The sequence below is a fragment of the Hydractinia symbiolongicarpus genome, chromosome 10 (genome assembly GCF_029227915.1).
Source record: "Hydractinia symbiolongicarpus strain clone_291-10 chromosome 10, HSymV2.1, whole genome shotgun sequence".
Classification (NCBI taxonomy): Eukaryota; Metazoa; Cnidaria; class Hydrozoa; order Anthoathecata; family Hydractiniidae; genus Hydractinia; species Hydractinia symbiolongicarpus.
Genome location: NC_079884.1, coordinates 22,218,406 through 22,241,306, shown reverse-complemented (window position 1 = coordinate 22,241,306; position 22,901 = coordinate 22,218,406). Strand labels below are relative to the sequence as shown.

The 22,901-nt window shown below is 30.1% G+C and overlaps 2 protein-coding genes across 2 annotated transcripts; one reads left to right on the top strand and one right to left on the bottom strand.

The window, feature by feature from the left end:
• Positions 1-53: 53 nt before the first annotated feature.
• LOC130612330 (choline/ethanolaminephosphotransferase 1-like) lies at positions 54-14,972 on the bottom strand. Its single transcript, XM_057433636.1, has 7 exons — positions 14,714-14,972; positions 13,452-13,741; positions 10,559-10,643; positions 2,967-3,101; positions 2,325-2,483; positions 1,557-1,709; positions 54-888 (listed from the first exon to the last, which is right to left on the bottom strand). The coding sequence occupies exons 1-7, from the start codon at positions 14,936-14,938 to the stop codon at positions 769-771; spliced, it is 1,167 nt and encodes a 388-aa protein (XP_057289619.1). The 5' UTR covers positions 14,939-14,972; the 3' UTR covers positions 54-768.
• A 1,648-nt stretch (positions 14,973-16,620) lies between these two features.
• Positions 16,621-22,899, top strand: LOC130612327 (uncharacterized). The gene is made up of 4 exons (XM_057433634.1): positions 16,621-16,912; positions 19,018-19,158; positions 19,356-20,642; positions 21,522-22,899. Exons 1-4 carry the CDS (start codon positions 16,799-16,801, stop codon positions 22,164-22,166), a joined length of 2,187 nt encoding a protein of 728 aa, XP_057289617.1. The 5' UTR covers positions 16,621-16,798; the 3' UTR covers positions 22,167-22,899.
• Positions 22,900-22,901: the final 2 nt, after the last annotated feature.

Genomic DNA, 22,901 nt, shown 5'->3' with positions numbered 1-22,901 from the left:
AATACAATTTTGGCCCTTAGCCACACAACACTGCTTGGCAATGATTTCAATGATAACATCTCGATTTTTCGTTCACTTTCTTTCTCATAACACAAAGTCATGCAATACATTCTTGCTACACTCATGGGTATAAATACATAACTTAAAAATTTTCTAAAGGATTATATATATTACGATAAAAGGTTAAACAAGCAAATCAAAAAAGAACAGAAGGCTATTCGATTGACATTTAACAAACATTTCAAACAACTCTGCAAACAACTTAAATGCAATTTTTTTCATAAGAAGAAAAAATAACTGACGTGGTTATAATGATATATATACAAACGATTAATCAGCGAAAAAGGCTAAAATATATACCTAAACGGTATCAATCATAAAACAACAATACGTTTGACAACAATCCAGATCAGGTCAATATTACCAATAAATCGGATTAACATAACCATAGTATTAAGTTTTAATAAAATATCAAGCCACACACAAAAACGGAAAGTACAAATGTTATTGTAAAAAAGATAAAATAATTCACTGCAAGCGATTTGTATAAGAAATTATTTTAGCAAAAACGTTGTGCCAATGTTTACACTATAAAGTTATTGAAAGCCACATGTACGAGTTAGAAATTGTTTCCTATAGCAAACAGATTGTTACTTTTAAGCAAACATAACCACAGAAAACAAGACGAAATACCATACTATGAAAAATCCAGACAAAAACTAAAAATCATAATAAGATAAAAATTATTGTATTATGCATCAAAAAAAATTATTCTGCTTTCTTCCCACTCTTCTTGTAAGGAATTTTAAATACATCAATTCCAAAATCTTTGCTGATCTCCTGACATATGCAAACACTGTATCGAATAAAAAGCAGTACACTAAAAACCTAAAAAAAAATAAAATAAAAAAAGCAATGTCGGGTTATCTAATCTCCTAATTCTTTGAAATTTCTATATTCTTACTCCCTAACTTTTCATTACGGTTATGTTTAGATCAATCACTATGAGGTCAACACAGTGTAGTAGCATTAATGGCCTTAAATTTATGTGTAAATTTTATCTAAGAACCTTTGTGAACCATAATATTCAGCTGTTATTACTTATTTGTCCACAATGCCAGTTTTACCCTGCAAGCCTTGGAAAACGTTGCAAAAAATTCATTTAGTCCAAGCTTACTAGTTTCGTCCACTCACAAGCTTTCATTGAACACTTACTTCTTCTTCAGTAGCGCTTTAGCCAATATCAACGAGACCCAAGAGAGGATGTTTTTTATTCAAATTTTTATTCAAATTTTCATCTTAAATATGAAACCTTACCTTCGTGCTTTTTGAGGAGAGCAGTTTCAATTATTTACATTTTTTAAGTTTTCTACATACATTGTTTTTTAGTTTTAATAGCATTTTTAAAACTGTGCTGCTGGGAATAAGTCAACTTTATTATTTAGCCCAGATCAAAGTAAAATTTGGCTGATAATAAGCACACAACTAAAAAGAACTTGTGATTTATAACAGAAGAAACGAGAAAGCTATTCTGAAAATCATTAACTACTACTTACCAAAGTGGCGAGTAAAACATAATACTCAGGTAAAGAAATTCCAACCATGGCTAATATTCCTTGAACACCAAAGTAATTATATGTTGCAAGTAAAAGCGGACCAATCATGCAGTAATCCAGCATATCAACAGGACTTTTTGACATTGAAGCCACCTGAGAAAAAAGGAGGAATATTTTATTCTAAAACGCTACACTACAATATAATCATAAATTTCTTTAAATAAACAATTTTGCAAGTACACAGACTTCCATCTTTGCATATTTTGCCAGCAGTACAGTAAATAAAAAGTATATGCACAGATATGTACATCTTTGGAAAAAATAATAATTTGTCTTAAAATTCCTCAACAAGTCCAAGAAGAACCTTACTAACACACTCTAAGGAATTATCAAAAAAAAAAGGTTATATTAAATCTTTTATCAAACAAAAGGGTCTTCTAACTTGGGACCAAAGTTTTACAGCTAACAGTTATTGTTAACATGGCATTTTAAAGGAAATAGAGGATCAGCAGTGCATCTAATCAATAATATCATGAAAACCAATTTTCGTTTTAGTGCAGTTGAATTGAATTACTAAATGGATCATCAAAGACTTTCAGTTAAAAATTTCAACTAGGCACCAGGGTCATTATTTGAGGGGAGCAGGTACTTTAGGTGTGCCTATTATTATTTATAATCAATAGAAAGAAGAAAAAGGTTCAATGTTTATATATGCTTTACACCTTTTTTAAGTTTTGATATGGTATACAAAAGGATAAAAACACCTACCACCAGGTTACATGTTAACTTCGCTGTGCATGTCCCAAACATCAACATAAACAAACATGGGCACTCTACAAATATATTGTCTGCACTGTGTTTGAACACATAAAAAGTACTGGCTACAATAATACCGAATGGTACAACTGGTGACAGTACGCTGGTTTGCTAAAACAAACAAACAAAAAAAATAATTAAAATTTATATTCAAAATTTATAAGTCATATATAATTCATATATAATGCATTTTTTAACTTTTCCATTAAATGAGGTCTCCTAGACAATATAATGGGAAGTTAGACCAAGGTAATCTTGTAGTGTGTCTCATTTTTGTTCTGCCTGTGTGCTGATAGGCACAAACTGCACAAAATAGCATTTCCAGCTATCAACGTATAATATTAATTAAATATTTGCTAATATTTTCCAGTGCGAAAAGAAAAGTAACAACAGAAAACCTTTTCTTTAGCTTTATCAGTAATAGTGGCAGCACCAAACTGACATAGCAAAACGGTGTAGGTGTATACAGTTATTGGGAATTAAGTAATATTAAATGTATGTGACTTGCTATATGCCATAGTTAGAAAAAAATTTAAACATGGATGAAAGTACTTGTAATAAAGCACAACTATACGAATATAACGGTTTACTTACCGCAACTGTGGTGCCATTCTTTCCACAACCACCTTTAAATATTTTAGTGAAGGCTTGTGAACAATACCACAAAGATCCAATTCCAATCAATATTACAATTCCTTTTGCGTAAGAAATGTTATAAAGAAAGGGTATCTATAAAAAGAAGTATAAAAATAGTGTGAACATGCATCAATTAAAAAAATCTACCAAATATTCTCGTAAAAGCGGCATAATCCAAAAACAAATGACAATTTGAAGACAAAAATTTTTTTATTTGAGAAACATTTTTTTGGATGCAATATACAAACTAGAAATATTGAAAATGTCCATCCTATTTTATAACTGTTTTATGTTGGAAAAAAACGCATTGTTTAAAAAAGGAATTACTAATTAGAACTAGCATTTGTCATTTCTAAACATGTACGGGCTGGCCTTTTAAAAATGATTTTATGGTTATCATTACGTGACTCAAAATAATAATAAGCTAAATCTAAATTATGTTTTCATATGCTTTGCAACCTATCGGATTCAAAGATTTTGTATTTTTTGTATGCATACAATGTGGACAAATTTGTTTTACAATAGTACACTCTAACTTAACCGATAAATTTGGATGTTAAAACAAGCTAAAAATAAGACACAAACTGTTAAATGAATTTTAATAAGACACTAACTTATAATAAATCAACTTTCTTGATACAACCTCAAACACCATCAACAACAAACATGGTAGTTACACCTTTAAAAAACAACTGTCATTCATTTAGTGCAGTGACATTTAAATCATCATAAGTTCTCACTTCAAAGTCTGATAAATATCCATCAAACAAGAAAATTTATTTTACTTTTTTTTGTTAAAAACGTTCTAAACATCTCCTCACTTAAATATTTAGAGGATTGACAGATTATTAGATTCATCATCAGTTCAAACTTAAAGTTGGTAAAAATCATCAAAATTGCAAAATCAGTCTAATTATTCTTGTTAGAAATATTCTCAACATCAGAAAATAAACGTCTCCTCATTTATATATTCAGAGGATTGACAGATTATTAAATTCATCATCAGATCAAACTTAAAGTTAGTAAAAATCATTGAAACTTGCAAAATTGTTTTATTTATTCGTGTTAAAAAATATTCTCAATAATCAGAAATAAACGTCTCCTCATTTATATATTCGGAGGATTGACAGATTATTAAATTCATCATCAGTTCTAACTTACAGTCTAGTAAAAATCATCAAAATTGCAAAATCAGTCTAATTATTCTTGTTAGAAATATTCTCAACATCAGAAAATACACGTCTCCTCATTTATATATTCAGAAGATTGACAGATTATTAAAATCATCATCAGTTCAAACTTAAAGTTAGTAAAAATCATTGAAACTTGCAAAATTGTTTTATTTATTCGTGTTAAAAATATTCTCAAACATCAGAAAATAAACGTCTCCTCATTTATATATTCAGAGGATTGACAGATTATTAAATTCATCATCAGTTCTAACTTAAAGTCTAATAAAAATCATTGAAACTTGCAAAATCGCTAATTTATTCTCGCTAGAAATATTCTCAACATCAGAAAATAAATGTCTCCTCATTTATATATTCAGAGGATTGACAGATTATTAAATTCATCATCAGATCAAACTTAAAGTTAGTAAAAATCATTGAATTTTGCAAAATTGTTTTATTTATTCGTGTTAAAAAATATTCTCAATAATCAGAAATAAACGTCTCCTCATTTATATATTCGGAGGATTGACAGATTATTAAATTCATCATCAGTTCTAACTTACAGTCTAGTAAAAATCATCAAAATTGCAAAATCAGTCTAATTATTCTTGTTAGAAATATTCTCAACATCAGAAAATACACGTCTCCTCATTTATATATTCAGAAGATTGACAGATTATTAAAATCATCATCAGTTTAAACTTAAAGTTAGTAAAAATCATTGAAACTTGCAAAATTGTTTTATTTATTCGTGTTAAAAATATTCTCAAACATCAGAAAATAAACGTCTCCTCATTTATATATTCAGAGGATTGACAGATTATTAAATTCATCATCAGTTCTAACTTAAAGTCTAATAAAAATCATTGAAACTTGCAAAATCACTAATTTATTCTCGCTAGAAATATTCTCAACATCAGAAAATAAATGTCTCCTCATTTAAATATTCAGAGGATTGACAGATTATTAAATTCATCATCAGTTCAAACTTAAAGTTAGTAAAACTCATTGAAACTTGCAAAATCGTTAAATTTATTCTTGTTGGAAACATTCTCAACATCAGAAAATAAACGTCTCCTCATTTATATACTCAGAGGATTGACAGATTATTAAATTCATCATCAGTTCAAACTTAAAGTTAGTAAAAATCATTGAAACTTGCAAAATCGCTAATTTATTCTCGCTAGAAATATTCTCAACATCAGAAAATAAATGTCTCCTCATTTAAATATTCAGAGGATTGACAGATTATTAAATTCATCACCAGTTCAAACTTAAAGTTAGTAAAAATCATTGAAACTTGCAAAATCATTAAATTTATTCTTGTTGGAAACATTCTCAACATCAGAAAATACACATCTCCTCATTTATATATTCAGAGGATTGACAGATTATTAAAATCATCATCAGTTCAAACTTAAAGTTACTAAAAATCATTGAAACTTGCAAAATTGTTTTATTTATTCGTGTTAAAAATATTCTCAAACATCAGAAAATAAACGTCTCCTCATTTATATATTCAGAGGATTGACAGATTATTAAATTCATCATCAGTTCTAACTTAAAGTCTAATAAAAATCATTGAAACTTGCAAAATCGCTAATTTATTCTCGCTAGAAATATTCTCAACATCAGAAAATAAATGTCTCCTCATTTAAATATTCAGAGGATTGACAGATTATTAAATTCATCATCAGTTCAAACTTAAAGTTAGTAAAACTCATTGAAACTTGCAAAATCGTTAAATTTATTCTTGTTGGAAACATTCTCAACATCAGAAAATACACGTCTCCTCATTTATATATTCAGAAGATTGACAGATTATTAAAATCATCATCAGTTCAAACTTAAAGTTAGTAAAAATCATTGAAACTTGCAAAATTGTTTTATTTATTCGTGTTAAAAATATTCTCAAACATCAGAAAATAAACGTCTCCTCATTTATATATTCAGAGGATTGACAGATTATTAAATTCATCATCAGTTCTAACTTAAAGTCTAATAAAAATCATTGAAACTTGCAAAATCGCTAATTTATTCTCGCTAGAAATATTCTCAACATCAGAAAATAAATGTCTCCTCATTTATATATTCAGAGGATTGACAGATTATTAAATTCATCATCAGATCAAACTTAAAGTTAGTAAAAATCATTGAATTTTGCAAAATTGTTTTATTTATTCGTGTTAAAAAATATTCTCAATAATCAGAAATAAACGTCTCCTCATTTATATATTCGGAGGATTGACAGATTATTAAATTCATCATCAGTTCTAACTTACAGTCTAGTAAAAATCATCAAAATTGCAAAATCAGTCTAATTATTCTTGTTAGAAATATTCTCAACATCAGAAAATACACGTCTCCTCATTTATATATTCAGAAGATTGACAGATTATTAAAATCATCATCAGTTTAAACTTAAAGTTAGTAAAAATCATTGAAACTTGCAAAATTGTTTTATTTATTCGTGTTAAAAATATTCTCAAACATCAGAAAATAAACGTCTCCTCATTTATATATTCAGAGGATTGACAGATTATTAAATTCATCATCAGTTCTAACTTAAAGTCTAATAAAAATCACTGAAACTTGCAAAATCACTAATTTATTCTCGCTAGAAATATTCTCAACATCAGAAAATAAATGTCTCCTCATTTAAATATTCAGAGGATTGACAGATTATTAAATTCATCATCAGTTCAAACTTAAAGTTAGTAAAACTCATTGAAACTTGCAAAATCGTTAAATTTATTCTTGTTGGAAACATTCTCAACATCAGAAAATAAACGTCTCCTCATTTATATACTCAGAGGATTGACAGATTATTAAATTCATCATCAGTTCAAACTTAAAGTTAGTAAAAATCATTGAAACTTGCAAAATCGCTAATTTATTCTCGCTAGAAATATTCTCAACATCAGAAAATAAATGTCTCCTCATTTAAATATTCAGAGGATTGACAGATTATTAAATTCATCACCAGTTCAAACTTAAAGTTAGTAAAAATCATTGAAACTTGCAAAATCATTAAATTTATTCTTGTTGGAAACATTCTCAACATCAGAAAATACACATCTCCTCATTTATATATTCAGAGGATTGACAGATTATTAAAATCATCATCAGTTCAAACTTAAAGTTACTAAAAATCATTGAAACTTGCAAAATTGTTTTATTTATTCGTGTTAAAAATATTCTCAAACATCAGAAAATAAACGTCTCCTCATTTATATATTCAGAGGATTGACAGATTATTAAATTCATCATCAGTTCTAACTTAAAGTCTAATAAAAATCATTGAAACTTGCAAAATCGCTAATTTATTCTCGCTAGAAATATTCTCAACATCAGAAAATAAATGTCTCCTCATTTAAATATTCAGAGGATTGACAGATTATTAAATTCATCATCAGTTCAAACTTAAAGTTAGTAAAACTCATTGAAACTTGCAAAATCGTTAAATTTATTCTTGTTGGAAACATTCTCAACATCAGAAAATAAACGTCTCCTCATTTATATACTCAGAGGATTGACAGATTATTAAATTCATCATCAGTTCAAACTTAAAGTTAGTAAAAATTATTGAAACTTGCAAAATCGCTAATTTATTCTCGCTAGAAATATTCTCAACATCAGAAAATAAATGTCTCCTCATTTAAATATTCAGAGGATTGACAGATTATTAAATTCATCACCAGTTCAAACTTAAAGTTAGTAAAAATCATTGAAACTTGCAAAATCATTAAATTTATTCTTGTTGGAAACATTCTCAACATCAGAAAATACACATCTCCTCATTTATATATTCAGAGGATTGACAGATTATTAAAATCATCATCAGTTCAAACTTAAAGTTACTAAAAATCATTGAAACTTGCAAAATTATTTTATTTATTCTCAGTAGAAATATTCTCAACATCAGAAAATAAATGTCTCCTCATTTAAATATTCAGAGGATTGACAGATTATTAAATTCATCATCAGTTCAAACTTAAAGTTAGTAAAAATCATTGAAACTTGCAAAATCGCTAATTTATTCTCGCTAGAAATATTCTCAACATCAGAAAATAAACGTCTCCTCATTTATATATTCAGAGGATTGACAGATTATTAAAATCATCATCAGTTCAAACTTAAAGTTAGTAAAAATCATTGAAACTTGCAAAATTGTTTTATTTATTCGTGTTAAAAATATTCTCAATAATCAGAAATAAACGTCTCCTCATTTAAATATTCAGAGGATTGACAGATTATTAAATTTATCATCAATTGTAACTTTAAGGTTACTGTAAAGGAAAAAAACTCACTTGATGAGTAGTCTCAGAAAAACCCTTATAATTTATCAATACTGTTATATTTTTTTTATGTTTTTTTGTTTCTGAATGCTTGATGAAAGACTTTTTTGATGGTGTTATTTTCGTGAGATGGTAATTTTCCACAAAGAAAATATAATGAAATAAACACACACCAATTTTTTTTCACCGTACGTTTTAAATTTGTTTCTTTTTCCGAACGCGTGGTCGCAGACTTCTCGTTTTCGCACCATTATATTTGGCATAAATTAAATTCAAAAAGGTTCCTGGTTTTTTCTTTCTAATAACGTCGTTATGAAATTATTTGTAATAATTTAAAATTATTCAAAAAAAAGCATATTTTTTTCTTTCTGTCGTCATAATTCGCTTATAGGTAATTCATACATAAAAATCCGGAAACCTTTTGTGCATAATTTATTCAGCTTTTCATTACCGAAAATTTCAGTGAGCCAATAGGAAGCTTTCGGAAAAAAAGACCACAAACGTAAAGGCATGTATGCGAAATTTTACTAACGAGATATTTGTTTTTAAAGATTTTCATAGGTGTTATGAAAATGTGTTAACTGAGTGTGCAGAAAGATGATAGAAGTGCGAACTTTTCATTATGCTGAATATGCGTGCGCGCGTTCAAAATTATTATTAGACAGAAGTCAGGGTTACAAGACACAGCTTTATAAACATAGCGCAATTAAAAAATGCCCAAGACAAGATGGTGAAAGTAAACTATCTAAATAATATTATTATGCATATTTTTAAACGGGAGTTCCATATCATGCATAATGTTTACAAAAAATATGCCCAACTCATTTTGCACATATTTTGTCGAAGGTGTGAAGAATATAACACCTCTGAAAAGGCTTTTTCCAGAAAAAAGGGATGTTCCAAATGTTTTCATGGAATATAAAACATGTCATTCGAAAGAGAATTTTTTTTTTCTATATGTCATATTTTTTTTGCAAAAAACCTAAAAAAAAAATTTGTTTCCTTTACAGTAACCTCAAATATTCAGAGCATTGACAGATTATTAAATTCATCATCAGCTCAAACTTAAAGTTAGTAAAAATCATTGAAACTTGCAAAATCGCTAATTTATTCTCGTTAGAAATATTCTCAACATCAGAAAATAAACGTCTCCTCATTTATATATTCAGAGGATTGACAGATTATTAATTTCATCATCAGTTCAAACTTAAAGTTAGTAAAAATCATTGAAACTTGCAAAATTGTTTTATTTATTCTCAGTAGAAATATTCTCAACATCAGAAAATAAATGTCTCCTCATTTAAATATTCAGAGGATTGACAGATTATTAAATTCATCATCAGTTCAAACTTAAAGTTAGTAAAAATCATTGAAACTTGGAAAATCGCTAATTTATTCTCGTTAGAAATATTCTCAACATCAGAAAATAAACGTCTCCTCATTTAAAAATTCAGAGGATTGACAGATTATTAAATTCATCATTAGTTCTAACTTTAAGGTCTAGGTAAAATCATTGAAATTTGCAAAATTGTTTTATTTATTCTCAGTAGAAATATTCTCAACATCAGAAAATAAATGTCTCCTCATTTAAATATTCAGAGGATTGACAGATTATTAAATTCATCATTAGTTCTAACTTTAAGGTCTAAGTAAAATCATTGAAATTTGCAAAATTGTTTTATTTATTCCTGTTTGAAATACTCTCATTCATTTAAATGTTCAGAGGATTGACAAATTATTGAATTTATCTTTTAATATAAAGTGTTGTAAAAATCATCGAAATTTGCATAATCATTTTATTAGGTGTAATAGGGAAATATTGTCACACTCAAAAATGGAATGAGCTGGTAGAGAGAGTGGACATTTATATCCTTTGATGGCATGTTATAGCTACATTATTTGTAACTATATGGCATAAAAATATTTTAAGTTATCATGCATCTTGTCTGTTAATTACATTTTGAATCCTTGAAGTATATATGTCAGAGAAATGACAAACTGTTAATAATCTGTTTTCGTTATTATACAACTATTACTATTAAACTAAAAACTGCATGGATGTACCATAATGATTCTGTACCTTATTTAAAAAAAGTTGAGGACCGAATAAACCAGCAATGACATATCCTATAGAGGCTTCAACTTGTGCTTCTGTAACATCCAACCTAAGAAACAAAATCTCTTGATAAATAACATTTTGTCAATCTGTATAAGGTTCTGAAGAAGGGGTTATCTTTTATATGCACACCCTACTAATATGTTAAGGAAATCGAGTTTTTGCAATGGCAATTAAAAAAAAAATGAATTTCATAAGAAAAAAAAGCAGCCTGTTAAAGAACAGTTCATACTGAAATCTTTGCTGAAATGTCCATTTAGGGTTATGGCTAGATACTAGATAGAACATCACTAACTGAAAAGTTATAAAAAACAATAAAAAAGGTCTAGCCATGAATGGGGTGCTCACACATGAAAGACTTGATTAGAGTGTGTGTTCATTCTCCAATGTGTAATAAATGAAGTATATCTGGTTTTCTTGGTATAAAATTACCAGATATTTCTCTCAGAGAGTCTATCCAGGTTTGTGTTAAAGAAATAGCATGGAGATTGTTTCCAGAATTATTTATAATGACCGTATTTTTATAATGATGAAAGTAAAGGATTTTTACTGCAAAGATAGCAATAGCACAGGGGTATAAAGGACAAGGACATAATTCTTTTTAGAGCTATTAAAATCATACAAGATTCAAATTCACATTCAAAGAAAGCAAACTCAGCTGTGAATTTGCCTGCAGGAATTTAGTTTGATTGGTTAAAAGCAAATTGTGATTGGCTAATTCTGACCTTCTGTCAGTCAATTTAATTCATGTGATATAATGATTTCAGCAAAGGTTAAAAAAAAATTGAAAAAGCTATTTTACTTTCCTGTTTTGTTTTAATTTTAGAGGGTAGCAAAAACATAAAAACTCTCATTTCACTAACAAAAGGACCACATTGGAAACAAGGTGTAATGTACAGTGAGAACACTAATATATTGCTATAAAATGTGTGGGAGCGTAAATTTATGATGAAAGTAGTAAGTTTGCCAAGGGCATTACTTAAAATAAAACTCTTGCTTTATACCACTTAAAATCATGGGCACTTTACAAAACATATAGTACAACACGTGGTGCACCATGTTGTATCAAATATTGTGTTTATTTGTCCACGTCCAATTTTTGCCTAAGTATAGACATACGAACAAAGATTGCTTAGGGGTCGTCTACAAATTTCGTATGATATTTTATACGAATATATACGAATTTAATTGCTTTTAATTCGTATAAAAATCGTATACAATTCGTATAGTGTTAAATAGTTATACGATTTTTAAAAAATCTAATACGAATTTTATACGATTTTCATACGAATTGTCATACGAATTATATTCTCTTTTATACGATTTTCATACGAATTGTCATACGAATTATATTCTCTTTTATACGATTTTCATACGAATTGTCATACGAATTATATTCTCTTTCATACGAATTGTCATTCGAATTATATTCTCTTTTATACGAATTTTCATACGAATTATATTTCGTTTTTACACTTTTGAAAGTGCGATCTAAAAAACATTTATATCGCCGTTTTTCGTTTTTAAACTTTTAAAATGCGATCTAAAAAAAACATTTCTATCGCCGTTTTTTGTTTTTCAACTTTTAAAATGCGATCTAAAAAAAAACATTTCTATCGCCGTTTTTCGTTTTTCAACTTTTAACGTGCGATCTAAAAAAAAACATTTCTATCGCCGTTTTTCGTTTTTTAACTTTTAACGTGCGATCTAAAAAAAAACATTTCTATCGCCGTTTTTCGTTTTAAAACTTTTTAAATGCGATCTAAAAAAATATTTCTATCGCCGTTTTTCGTTTTTCAACTTTTAACGTGCGATCTAAAAAAAAACATTTCTATCGCCGTTTTTCGTTTTTCAACTTTTAACGTGCGATCTAAAAAAAAACATTTCCCACAATGTTTTTCGTTTTAAAACTTTTGAAAATGCGATCTAAAAAAACATTTCTATCGCCGTTTTTCGTTTTTCAACTTTTGAAAATGCAATCTAAAAAAACATTTCTATCGCCGTTTTTCGTTTTTAAACTTTTAGAATGCGATCTAAAAAAACATTTCTATCGCCGTTTTTCGTTTTTAAACTTTTAACGTGCGATCTAAAAAAAAACATTTCCCACAATGTTTTTCGTTTTAAAACTTTTGAAAATGCGATCTAAAAAAACATTTCTATCGCCGTTTTTCGTTTTTCAACTTTTGAAAATGCAATCTAAAAAAACATTTCTATCGCCGTTTTTCGTTTTTAAACTTTTAGAATGCGATCTAAAAAAACATTTCTATCGCCGTTTTTCGTTTTTAAACTTTTAAAATGCGATCTAAAAAAACATTTCTATCGCCGTTTTTCGTTTTTCAACTTTTGAAAATGCAATCTAAAAAATTTAATTTAAAAAATTAATACAATGTCAAACGATTTTCTTTTTTTTAAAACCATACGCATCTAATTAAAATCTCATACGAATTTTTTGTTAAACTCGTACGAATTTAACTCATACGAATTTAATTTAAAACTTATACAAATTTAATTTAAAGCTCATACGAATTTTTTTAAACTCATACGAATTTAATTTAAAACTCATATGAATTTAATTTAAAACTCATACGAATTTAATTAAAAACTCATACGAATTTTATACGAATTTAGAAAAATTTCATACGAATTTAATTACTGTATGGCAAAAGAAAATTCGTATAGCATATACAAATTTTTTTTATACGAATTGCTACGAATTTTGTAGATGACCCCTTACAAAACATCTATAGCCCTACCACCTTAAGGTCTAAAGCTATATATAGGTCAAACAAGAAACTACTTTTGCATAATATGAATAAATCAGTGACAACAAAAACAGAAGCAGGTTGTTGGTACTTACACTCCAAATATTAGTTTTCCGGAGCAATATGTTTGCCAGTGAGCCAGATAAAAGAGAGCTACGTTATTCACAAAGAAAAAGAATAATGTGTTGGGATGTGAACCCAATGATAAAGCACATGCTACTGAAGTTGTTAAGAAAATTGTTGATACAGCATCACATCCATGGTCAAATAACTCTCCCATTGGTGAAGATGTGCCAGTACGACGGGCTTGCTTACCATCAATGGCATCAAGGGTTTGATATAAAAACAATCCCACAGCACACAATATAAACATGTAACTTGGAACCTAAAAACAAAATTAAAAAATAAAAGTTTAAACAACGGTGTTTCATAAAAATAGTTAAACTAAATTGCTTTAACACTAATAGGTACGAATTTTTTTAGCACTTTTAAAAGTATGGGGAGGCATAAGGTGTCCACTTTCCATAACTTTTGACAGAATTATAGTTATGACAATAAACTTAGCACAATTGTATAGTAAAAGACAAAAGGAATAAACTAGCATAATTGTATTTTTCCAACATCAGCATTTTTGGTAATGCCTTGGAAAATTTTAACATTGAGGAAATTTCCATTACATTTCCATTCCAATATTTTTCCATTATATTTCTACTTTTTATTAGTAGTATAAATGGGTCATAATGTATGTTGTGTTTTCTGCACATAAAAACGGGCAAGTATTGGCAAAATCCTGAAAAACAAAAGAAAAAAACCCTGTTATTTTATCAGGGAAAACAAATTTGACAAGCAGCAAAAGTTAACTAAAATAATAAGATTAATAACAAACCCTTCTTTAATTTTCATGTTCATTAGACTAGAATTTATAGCATTGTCTTTTTTTGAGAGGGTTATATTATTAAGAAGCTAGACAGTCAAGGAATGCTTACTTAAAATAATAATTAGGTAAACTTCTCCCACAAAAAATTGAAAAAAAAGTATAAGATCGAACACTTGTTATTCCAACTTTTAAAATGTTATATTTTTACTAAAAAGATTAAAGAGTAGACGTTTTATTGATTTTATGCCACCACAATAAATTAAAATTCAACATTTAAGTACAGTGGTATTTTCAGTGCATTGCTATAAATATGATGGCTAGAAATAATTCATTCAAAAATAAACATTTTGTAAATGAAAATCATTGAGAGCTGTAACAATGCTGTGAAAGTGAAAAAAAAAAGATTTGACCCTAATTCACATTAGATTTCAAGGCTTAAGTAGAAAGAAACATCAAATGAATCATTGTACATCTACTTACATCATTGGACTTTGCTTGTGGTGAATACAACAAAACCATGGAGCAGGTAAAGACATTAATAATTAAACCACTGATTGTTATTAAATTTGGTGCCACCCACAATGGCATTAATGTGACAACCCAATTCCAAAAAGGTTGAAAAATAAATTCTGTGAGAGATCTTCCTTCAGCAGCATATTTATGCTCTTTAAGTCTTTGCAGCTGACCCTGTGACAAAACAGCCATATATGTATTTTATATTCTAGAGGAAAAAAAGTAATATTTATCTTCTAGAATCAAAAATTTGAATACCCGTATAAAAGGAAAAAGTGAAGTTACTAAAAGTATTTTATACAACAAACACAAATATATACCCAAACTAGTCCATTAGGCCCGTGGAAAAATCCACCTAGGCAGGAGAACAATGGAAAAGAGAACCACGACTTAAATGTTTTTTAGGCAATTTATTTACTTGTTGCCTCAATTGTTTAGAGCTTGAAACTCTGATAAAAAATGTATGGGATTAAGAGCTTTTGATGAATGGTTAAGGTTTAAAAATTGTGATGACGTCAGCAAAGGTCCGCCAAAACACAAAAAGTTTTCTTTAGGAATTTGTATAACTGTTGCCTTTATAGATCTTGAAACGCTGGTCAAGAAAATGTATAGGATCATGTAACTTTGACATATTGGGGTTTAAAGGTTCTTTGATGACATCATCAACCCGTCCATTACCAAAGCGGTAAAAAATGACTGCCATCACTACCTCATTTCCAAGTTATTTAGCCTCAAAGTTTGAGTTACACTGTAATGGCTGTATTAATTTAAAGTAGTGATATTGACATCGCGCCGTAACGTTAGAAAATTCAACATTTGAGACATGAGTTCTTTCGGCTAAATCAAAGAAAAATGAACACATCCACTTTGCCTATCACAGACAGACACACTCTCTGATTTATTATAAGGATAAAGGCACTACAGATAAAATTAATTTCATAGTTACATTCTCTTCTGTTAACAGAAATGTATATACAAATTTTAGCAGGCCTGGTCCAGGTAGGGCACAACAAAGCAGTGGGGGGATTTATCAAACCAAGAAGCTTTATTTGATCGTGATAACTTGCCTTATAAATATATAATCAATGAAGTCACACAATTCCCTTGCTATATATACTACGAAAGTTGTTTCGGGAAGTTTCGAAATAATTTGGGGAGTTTCTCGATGTTATCAAGCACCTAATTAATTCGAAAGTCACTTATGTAGGTAGCTAGCTAACTAGCTGTATGGAAGTTTTTGACGAGTCTGCACTCTCGCCACAACTTTGCAAACAATAAGATTAATAAACTTGGTGACCATCAATCATCATTACATTCATTTTGCATTTCTTCCAGCTTTTTGTGACAAAAGCACATGATGTGTTATATTGCACTTCTTCGCGGTGTTTATGGGCTTACATTTTGCGTATTCTCCCCCTCTTCCTCGTCCCCAGTGGCCCGGGGGACGGAAAATGATCCTCGTTCCCAGAGCACCTTGTGTTGCCTTCTTTTGCCGAAACGGCGATAAAGAACTATCTAGAAACGAAGTTTTTTTTGTAATACGTGTACTACATGTGTAGATTTAAAACATTTGAATCTGATTTAACTGCACCGAGTTTTATCGTGTATCTTTGTAATTAAAAACTGCAATGTGTTTCAAAAGTCATCTTCGTCAGGTTTCTTTTTCTCTTTACCTTTTAACTAAATCAATACAGTCTTCTTCATTTAAAATCAGGACCAGTGAATTAACTTGTTACTGGAACCTTGTCTTTAGATGTCAAAACCGCTAAAGCACTGTCAAAAAAGAAAGAATCCCCCTCTTGGGACAGAGTTAACTTCTTCAATGTAATTTTAGAGGAGCTAACTCCGCAGGGTTTGTATAAAACCCGAAAGGAAGAAACTAAAAATGCTTTCTAACATGGTATTAATGCGTCTTCTAAAATAGAAAAGGTTGTATGTTCCAAAAAATCGTTTTAACTTATTTTGCCAAGGCGGGGGAGATTTAAAGAACGAATCTTTTTACACGAAACCATAATGGTATATTTCGCAGTAAAAACGAAAGCGTAACAAAAAATGATAAGGAAGCTTTATGACTGCCATGCAGTTATAGCTAAAAAAAGTACAAAGAAGAACATGGAAGGCACTATTGCAGCAATCAAGAAGATCATTGACGTTTATACTGCTGAGGTTTGCTTTTTGCTTCATAAAAATTCTTTTTTATTACTAGACGACTTTTGAACACCAGTCAGGAAAAACTTTTTAAATATGGTGATGGTGTTCACAGTATAATTACAATGCTACCGTCAAATTAAACGTCTAATAAAGCTTAAATAAGCGAATCATGGCTTAACTATGCTGTGTTATACATTGAATCCTATTATACGGCTTTTATTCCTTGGGTAGCATCATGTTTTACCATAATTATTTAATGAAGGCTTAAGGGTTTATAAAAAAGCACATTTTTAGATAAGTTAGCTATAGTTTAATTTACCTGCAACAGGCCTAATAAAATGTATACAATCAAAATAAACATAGATTTTATGTTGTTTCTCTAGCAGCACATTTAAGCAGCAAGGGACAGACTTGATACAGAGGAAGTTGAGTTTAGATCTAACATAGTCTAGATCAGATTGGAAGAGGGTCATTAATATACCCTGTCCAACCCATGCTAGCATGGAAAACGGACGTTAAGGTGAGAATGATGATGATGATTATGAAGGGAGTTTTGTTCTGCCCAGATTGTGAGAACGACCTGTTTATATATATATATGTTCCTGGCCGGATTATGTACACATTTTTTTGCCACAATTATGTTCGTTTTATAATTGCCAAATAATATTTATTAACTGTCCTACGTCAGCCAGCCTGTCCTGATTATGTTGCCCTGATTATGTATTTTCTGTCCTGTTTATAAATTGGGCAAGCTGCCATACAAAATCCAGGCAAGGTTTATTATTTCGGGCAGAACAGTTTCCGTGTAAAAATACATGTTCCGTTCATCAATTTTTTTGAAAATTTAAAATAATCAGAGGTGGCCACACATACTTGCTTCGTGGCACTAAAAAAATTGTAAATTTCAACTTAAGTTTGTGAATCTTGATATATTTTGTTTTTAATGTGGCAGAATATATATTTAAAAGTTTCCCTGACTGACAGACAACTGTCTAAGATATTAATCCTATTTTCATGCTGAATTTTGAACAGAAAAGAATCATTTTACAGTTCTATAGTCTCTTCCATGACTCTACCTAGGATTGAACCCATGATCTTGTGCCTGGAGGCGAGCACTCTGCTAAGGCCAACTAGTTAAGAAAGATTAATTCCACTGCTTCATCGATCTTGTGAGTTTGCCCACTGTGAAGTATAGTTTGCCCACTGTGTTATTATCGGCAAGCAGTACCAGTTAAATGTGAATCTGTTTCACACTTTTTTATATTTTAAACCTATAACTAGTTTTAAAATATAAAAAAGACTTACAGCCCTGATTTATTTTTTATTAGTGAATGTGTAAGTATACTCTGTTGGGCTAAAATTTATATTAGATACCTTTTCAACACTTTGACTTGAGAAGTATATCAATTATGTATATATAACCATCAAAAAATTGAGTATATATAATATGTTAGCAACTGGAACACAATTAAAAAATAGAAGCAATCTAGTATAAATTTTACAGAAGATGATTGTGACAAACTAGCCTACAGAATATTGCTACTTGTAGCTTGGTAGCTTGTAAATAAATAACATTGTATTTATAAAGAGTTATAAAGGACCTTGGAAAGAGCTCAAGTATTGCGGGATTAAAGCCAGACAAAATAATTTTAAAGAGGTTTGAAACATCAATATTTTTTACAAATAACAATAAAATATAAAACATGTTGTAAACATATAACATTAGCCCATAGTAAGAAACAAACCTTAATAAATCCTAAAAACATTAATGGGCTTCCTTTTGTTAGTATTTTTTGCTGTTATTCCACAGAATGTACATGGACACTTGTTATACATTATTATTAAGGGTAAAAAACTGTGCGGGATAAAACATGTGGAACTTGGTTAAAAAAATCACCAAATTAATTCCATGTCAAAAGTACTTTACTTTGAGTATATAAATCACTACATTAATAAATGTAAGTGCTAAATGTTTGGGAGAAAATAAGGTTACATTTAGTTAATTCTGTTTTGGCCTGAAATATCGGTGATTAAAAATTATGCAAAAGAAAAATTTGTTAAACTTTGAATTTGAAATTTAAATATTTTATGGCATACAACCTTTCTTGTGTGTTTTCTAGGATGGGTTGAAATATTTTCGGGTAGCATGGAAAGATACATGGGAGCCTGAATTACATTTAATCAGCTGTCAAGATGCTATTGATGAATTTTGGAAGCAGCGTTGCAGAAACAATGAGGCTGACAAAACATCAGATAAAAAGGTAACTATATTTTGTTGTCATAATTTGCTAATGTGTAAGCACAGCCAATGTTTTAATTAGACTGGTCTGCCTTGAACTGAATTTGAAAACATACATAAAAATATAAATGTATGGGTATCCAACAATAAAATTATTATGTGTTGTTTGCTAAAAAGATTTTCCTAAGCATTGCTACAAAAGTTTAGTTTTTTTTTTAGAATTATAGAGATTTTGAATGCCAAACACAAAGTCATATAAAGCAATACCATACAACCTCGAGCATCCAATGTAATTCAATCAACACTACCACTACACTGCAGAGGATAAGCCAAAAAAGCGAATATTCCACAAATAACATTCCAAAGGAACACCATGACAGTTCATTGCCAAACAGGATATGCTCTTATTGTGAAGGAAAAAGTGGAAAATACATCGAATCTTCAGTTCAGTGTGAAATACTAAAAAAAGCTGTGTGTGAATCCATATCAACGCAGTGTAATACGTTTTCTGAGATGCACAAACACGAAGTTGATGTTAGTAATGTTGGTGATGTGGAAACATGTGACATGGAATGTCAACATGAATACAATTCGAGAGATTTTGCTGCCCAGCAACAGCCGTTCACGACAGATATAGGCCTGCACATTAGACCTACAATTTGTAGCAGAAGTATACAAGTTAATGTATGTAGCACAACGAATGCGGTTAAGCATAAGAGCGTAAAAGTATCTTCTAATGCGATGACTCAGTACGAGAAAAATTGGTTTTGTTTTGATGCTGCTACTCAGTGTAAAGAAGAGGTGATCAGAAGAGACTCGAGCACACAGTTTGTTAAGCAATCTGTTGATTCTAGTACTCAGTATGAGATTTTCAGTAAGAATCAAGGGTGTCAGCATACAAACAACTTATGTGAAATAGGTATACAATGTAATTTTAATGACACATCTGTGTTTTTTCATGAAAATTTGTCAGCTAAAGCAGTTCTGATTGAAACAGAAGTCGAAGATGGTTGCGTACGCAAAGAAGATAAGAGTCATACAGCTGCTGAGTTATACTCCACTAAGTCCACACTTACGGAATCTAATGAAAGCTGTTTTCATATAAACAGTATTGTGGAATCAGATAATACTGAAATTACGAAATTATCACCACCTATCAATGCCGAAACACCAGTCAACAACGATTTTCTATTAGAAGCTGCATCTCCAGACACTACAACTTTGACTTTAGAGAAAAATTGTGCAGATGAACAGCCAGATTATGGTAATTGTACATTATTTCAGCCATTAACTCTGACTAACAGACAACCTTATACCAGCGTTTATTCAGTAAGTACCTCCTCGGATAGCATCACACTACCAAACAATATTATTCCGCATTCTGAGGAGGTTCAGAACCTATTAAAGGGACATTACATTGATACCGTGGATAAACAAAGGCTGAAGCAAATGTACTTTCTGACTGAAAATCCATTAGTTGGTGTGACGAGCAATGTAGAGACAAAGGTACTTTGTGTTTCTTCTTATATAAGATCTTGTTACAGTTTTTCAGCAGATACTGTGAATCCTCTTTTTCTCAAACACTCTCTATCCCGAGCCTCTGCCGAACCTGAAACAAAAATTTCTGCGCCTTTTCTGTTTTCTCTCTATGCCTTAATTCATGAAATATTTGCTCACATACAATTTTCACGAAAGCTGCTGTAATAACAATTGCGCGAATATGCTAATTTTTGCTAGGCGAAAATTTGATATGAGCGAAATATATACGGAATATACTTTTCAGAAAAATTGAAGGAACTAATTATGGAAATTAAGTTTCCTAATATATTTTTTGCACGCAAAAATAATCATGAAATTAAATCATGGCGTTAATCCAAGATCTCTGAAGGTTTGAACACGAATCAGCCATTCGACGATCTTTTTATAGCTACACAAACGAAAGTTAAAATTTTATAAACTCTTAACTGATGTTTTAAAGTGAGGCGTGCGCTAAAATTAAAGTGTGCGCTAAACCTGGATGCGCTAAACCTGGATGCGCGGTAAATGCGCCAAAAAATGCACGAAAAAAAATGTGCGCTATTTAAAGTCGCGCGAAAAAACAGATTTTTCGATGAGTTTGAAATAAAGAGAGTCCACGGTATACCATCTAACATTATCGTCTTTGGTTAACACCTAGTTGCCTATAAGAAGTTGAAAGTATAAGATCTTAAAAGCAATATCATCCGTAAATTTTCGCGTACTATATTTTTTTACGTCGAGTACAATACTTTCACAAGTTTTCACGCTATTCGATAGTCACTTGAACTGTAATCATATTCTCTGCTCATAAGTTTCTTATCGCTTATCAACAAAAAAATCATCACATTTTGACGTTATTTATTTCAGCCGTCAAAACGGGGGAGGAAAAGAAATATCACCGTCAGTGGGCACATTAAGCGAAAAAAACTTTCTATTACGAACGAAGAACTGTGTTCAAATTCATATCAGACTGTTATACCAAGGCCGTTGTTTGTCGAACAAGCATCAATTATGGGAGGAAATAATCCATTGCAAAGTTTGGTGGAACTTAGTAAAAGCGCTGGAACAATAGGTAACCGGCTCACGTCGGGTTCGTCTAAGGTAAATTGTACTCAATCAAATAATATGTCCTTTGGTGTAACATACATAACGCCAGTGCCGAAGTCCGGTATAGCTGGGCAAACCGATAAATCTACGACTGACGATCTCAGGTGCACTTCTCCATATGTATATTCTAATGCCAGCTCTCCTGTGGATAGTCAAGGCATTCGTTTATTTTCCTTTTCAACGATAAATAATCAATCAGTAAATGCAGATGTGCAATTGGATAACGGTTTAAATGAATCGCTTGCGTCCACTGTTTATGACCCGAATTCGCCTGCAACACAAAAATATACGACTACTTGTAAGGCTGATATGAATCAGTCGGATTTACCTCGAAAAGAAATTGTTTCGTTAATGGTGGAAGAGAAAGGTATCAATGAAGATTTTATATCAAAATACTGGAAATGATGCTCTTTTCTTTCCCATAGAATGAAAGACATAATATTTCAGTTTTAGAACCTAAAAGAATATGATTTTAGATGTATTATAAAATTTTATTGTTGCAAAAAGTTTTTCAAATTAATTTTTTTTTATTTAAATTAAGTTCTTCAGGTTGTGGAAAACTTGTTTTGCTGAACAATTATGACTGATGGTGGACATTTTTTGTATAATTACTATCGACTGTACTTCAAAACTGTAAGTGCTTGCAGTTTTGACTTGAAAGAAGAGTACGCTTTTTATAAGAAACCCATTTATCCGAAAATTTTACTAGTGCAGATTGTTAGAAATTAGAAGCCTGTGAGAAACTTGAGAATATGAGCTGTGTTAATATCGCAATTTCCCCTATTTGATTTGGAAGAACGCATAACTTTACCGCTAATCGAAGTTGTGTGGTACTTGTTTGGTAAATACATACAAATGTTCACCCTTGCATGTTTAATATTTTGTTAAATACCCCTTCATTCTTCAAGCTACACAGGAAACGTTTGGAACTAAAATCGTGAATAAAAGACCTAGATTATCAGTTACTTTGATTGATTTATAATTTAAACAAAATGTTTTTTTTTATGTTCGTCTTATATTTAAGATTCTGCACAACTCGTCAGTTTGAAATTAGGTATTTGGCAGAACGGAAATACAGGTGTTAATATTTACTCTCAAATGTTGAAACTTACAAAGAAAGAAAGCGTCTATTTCTGCATT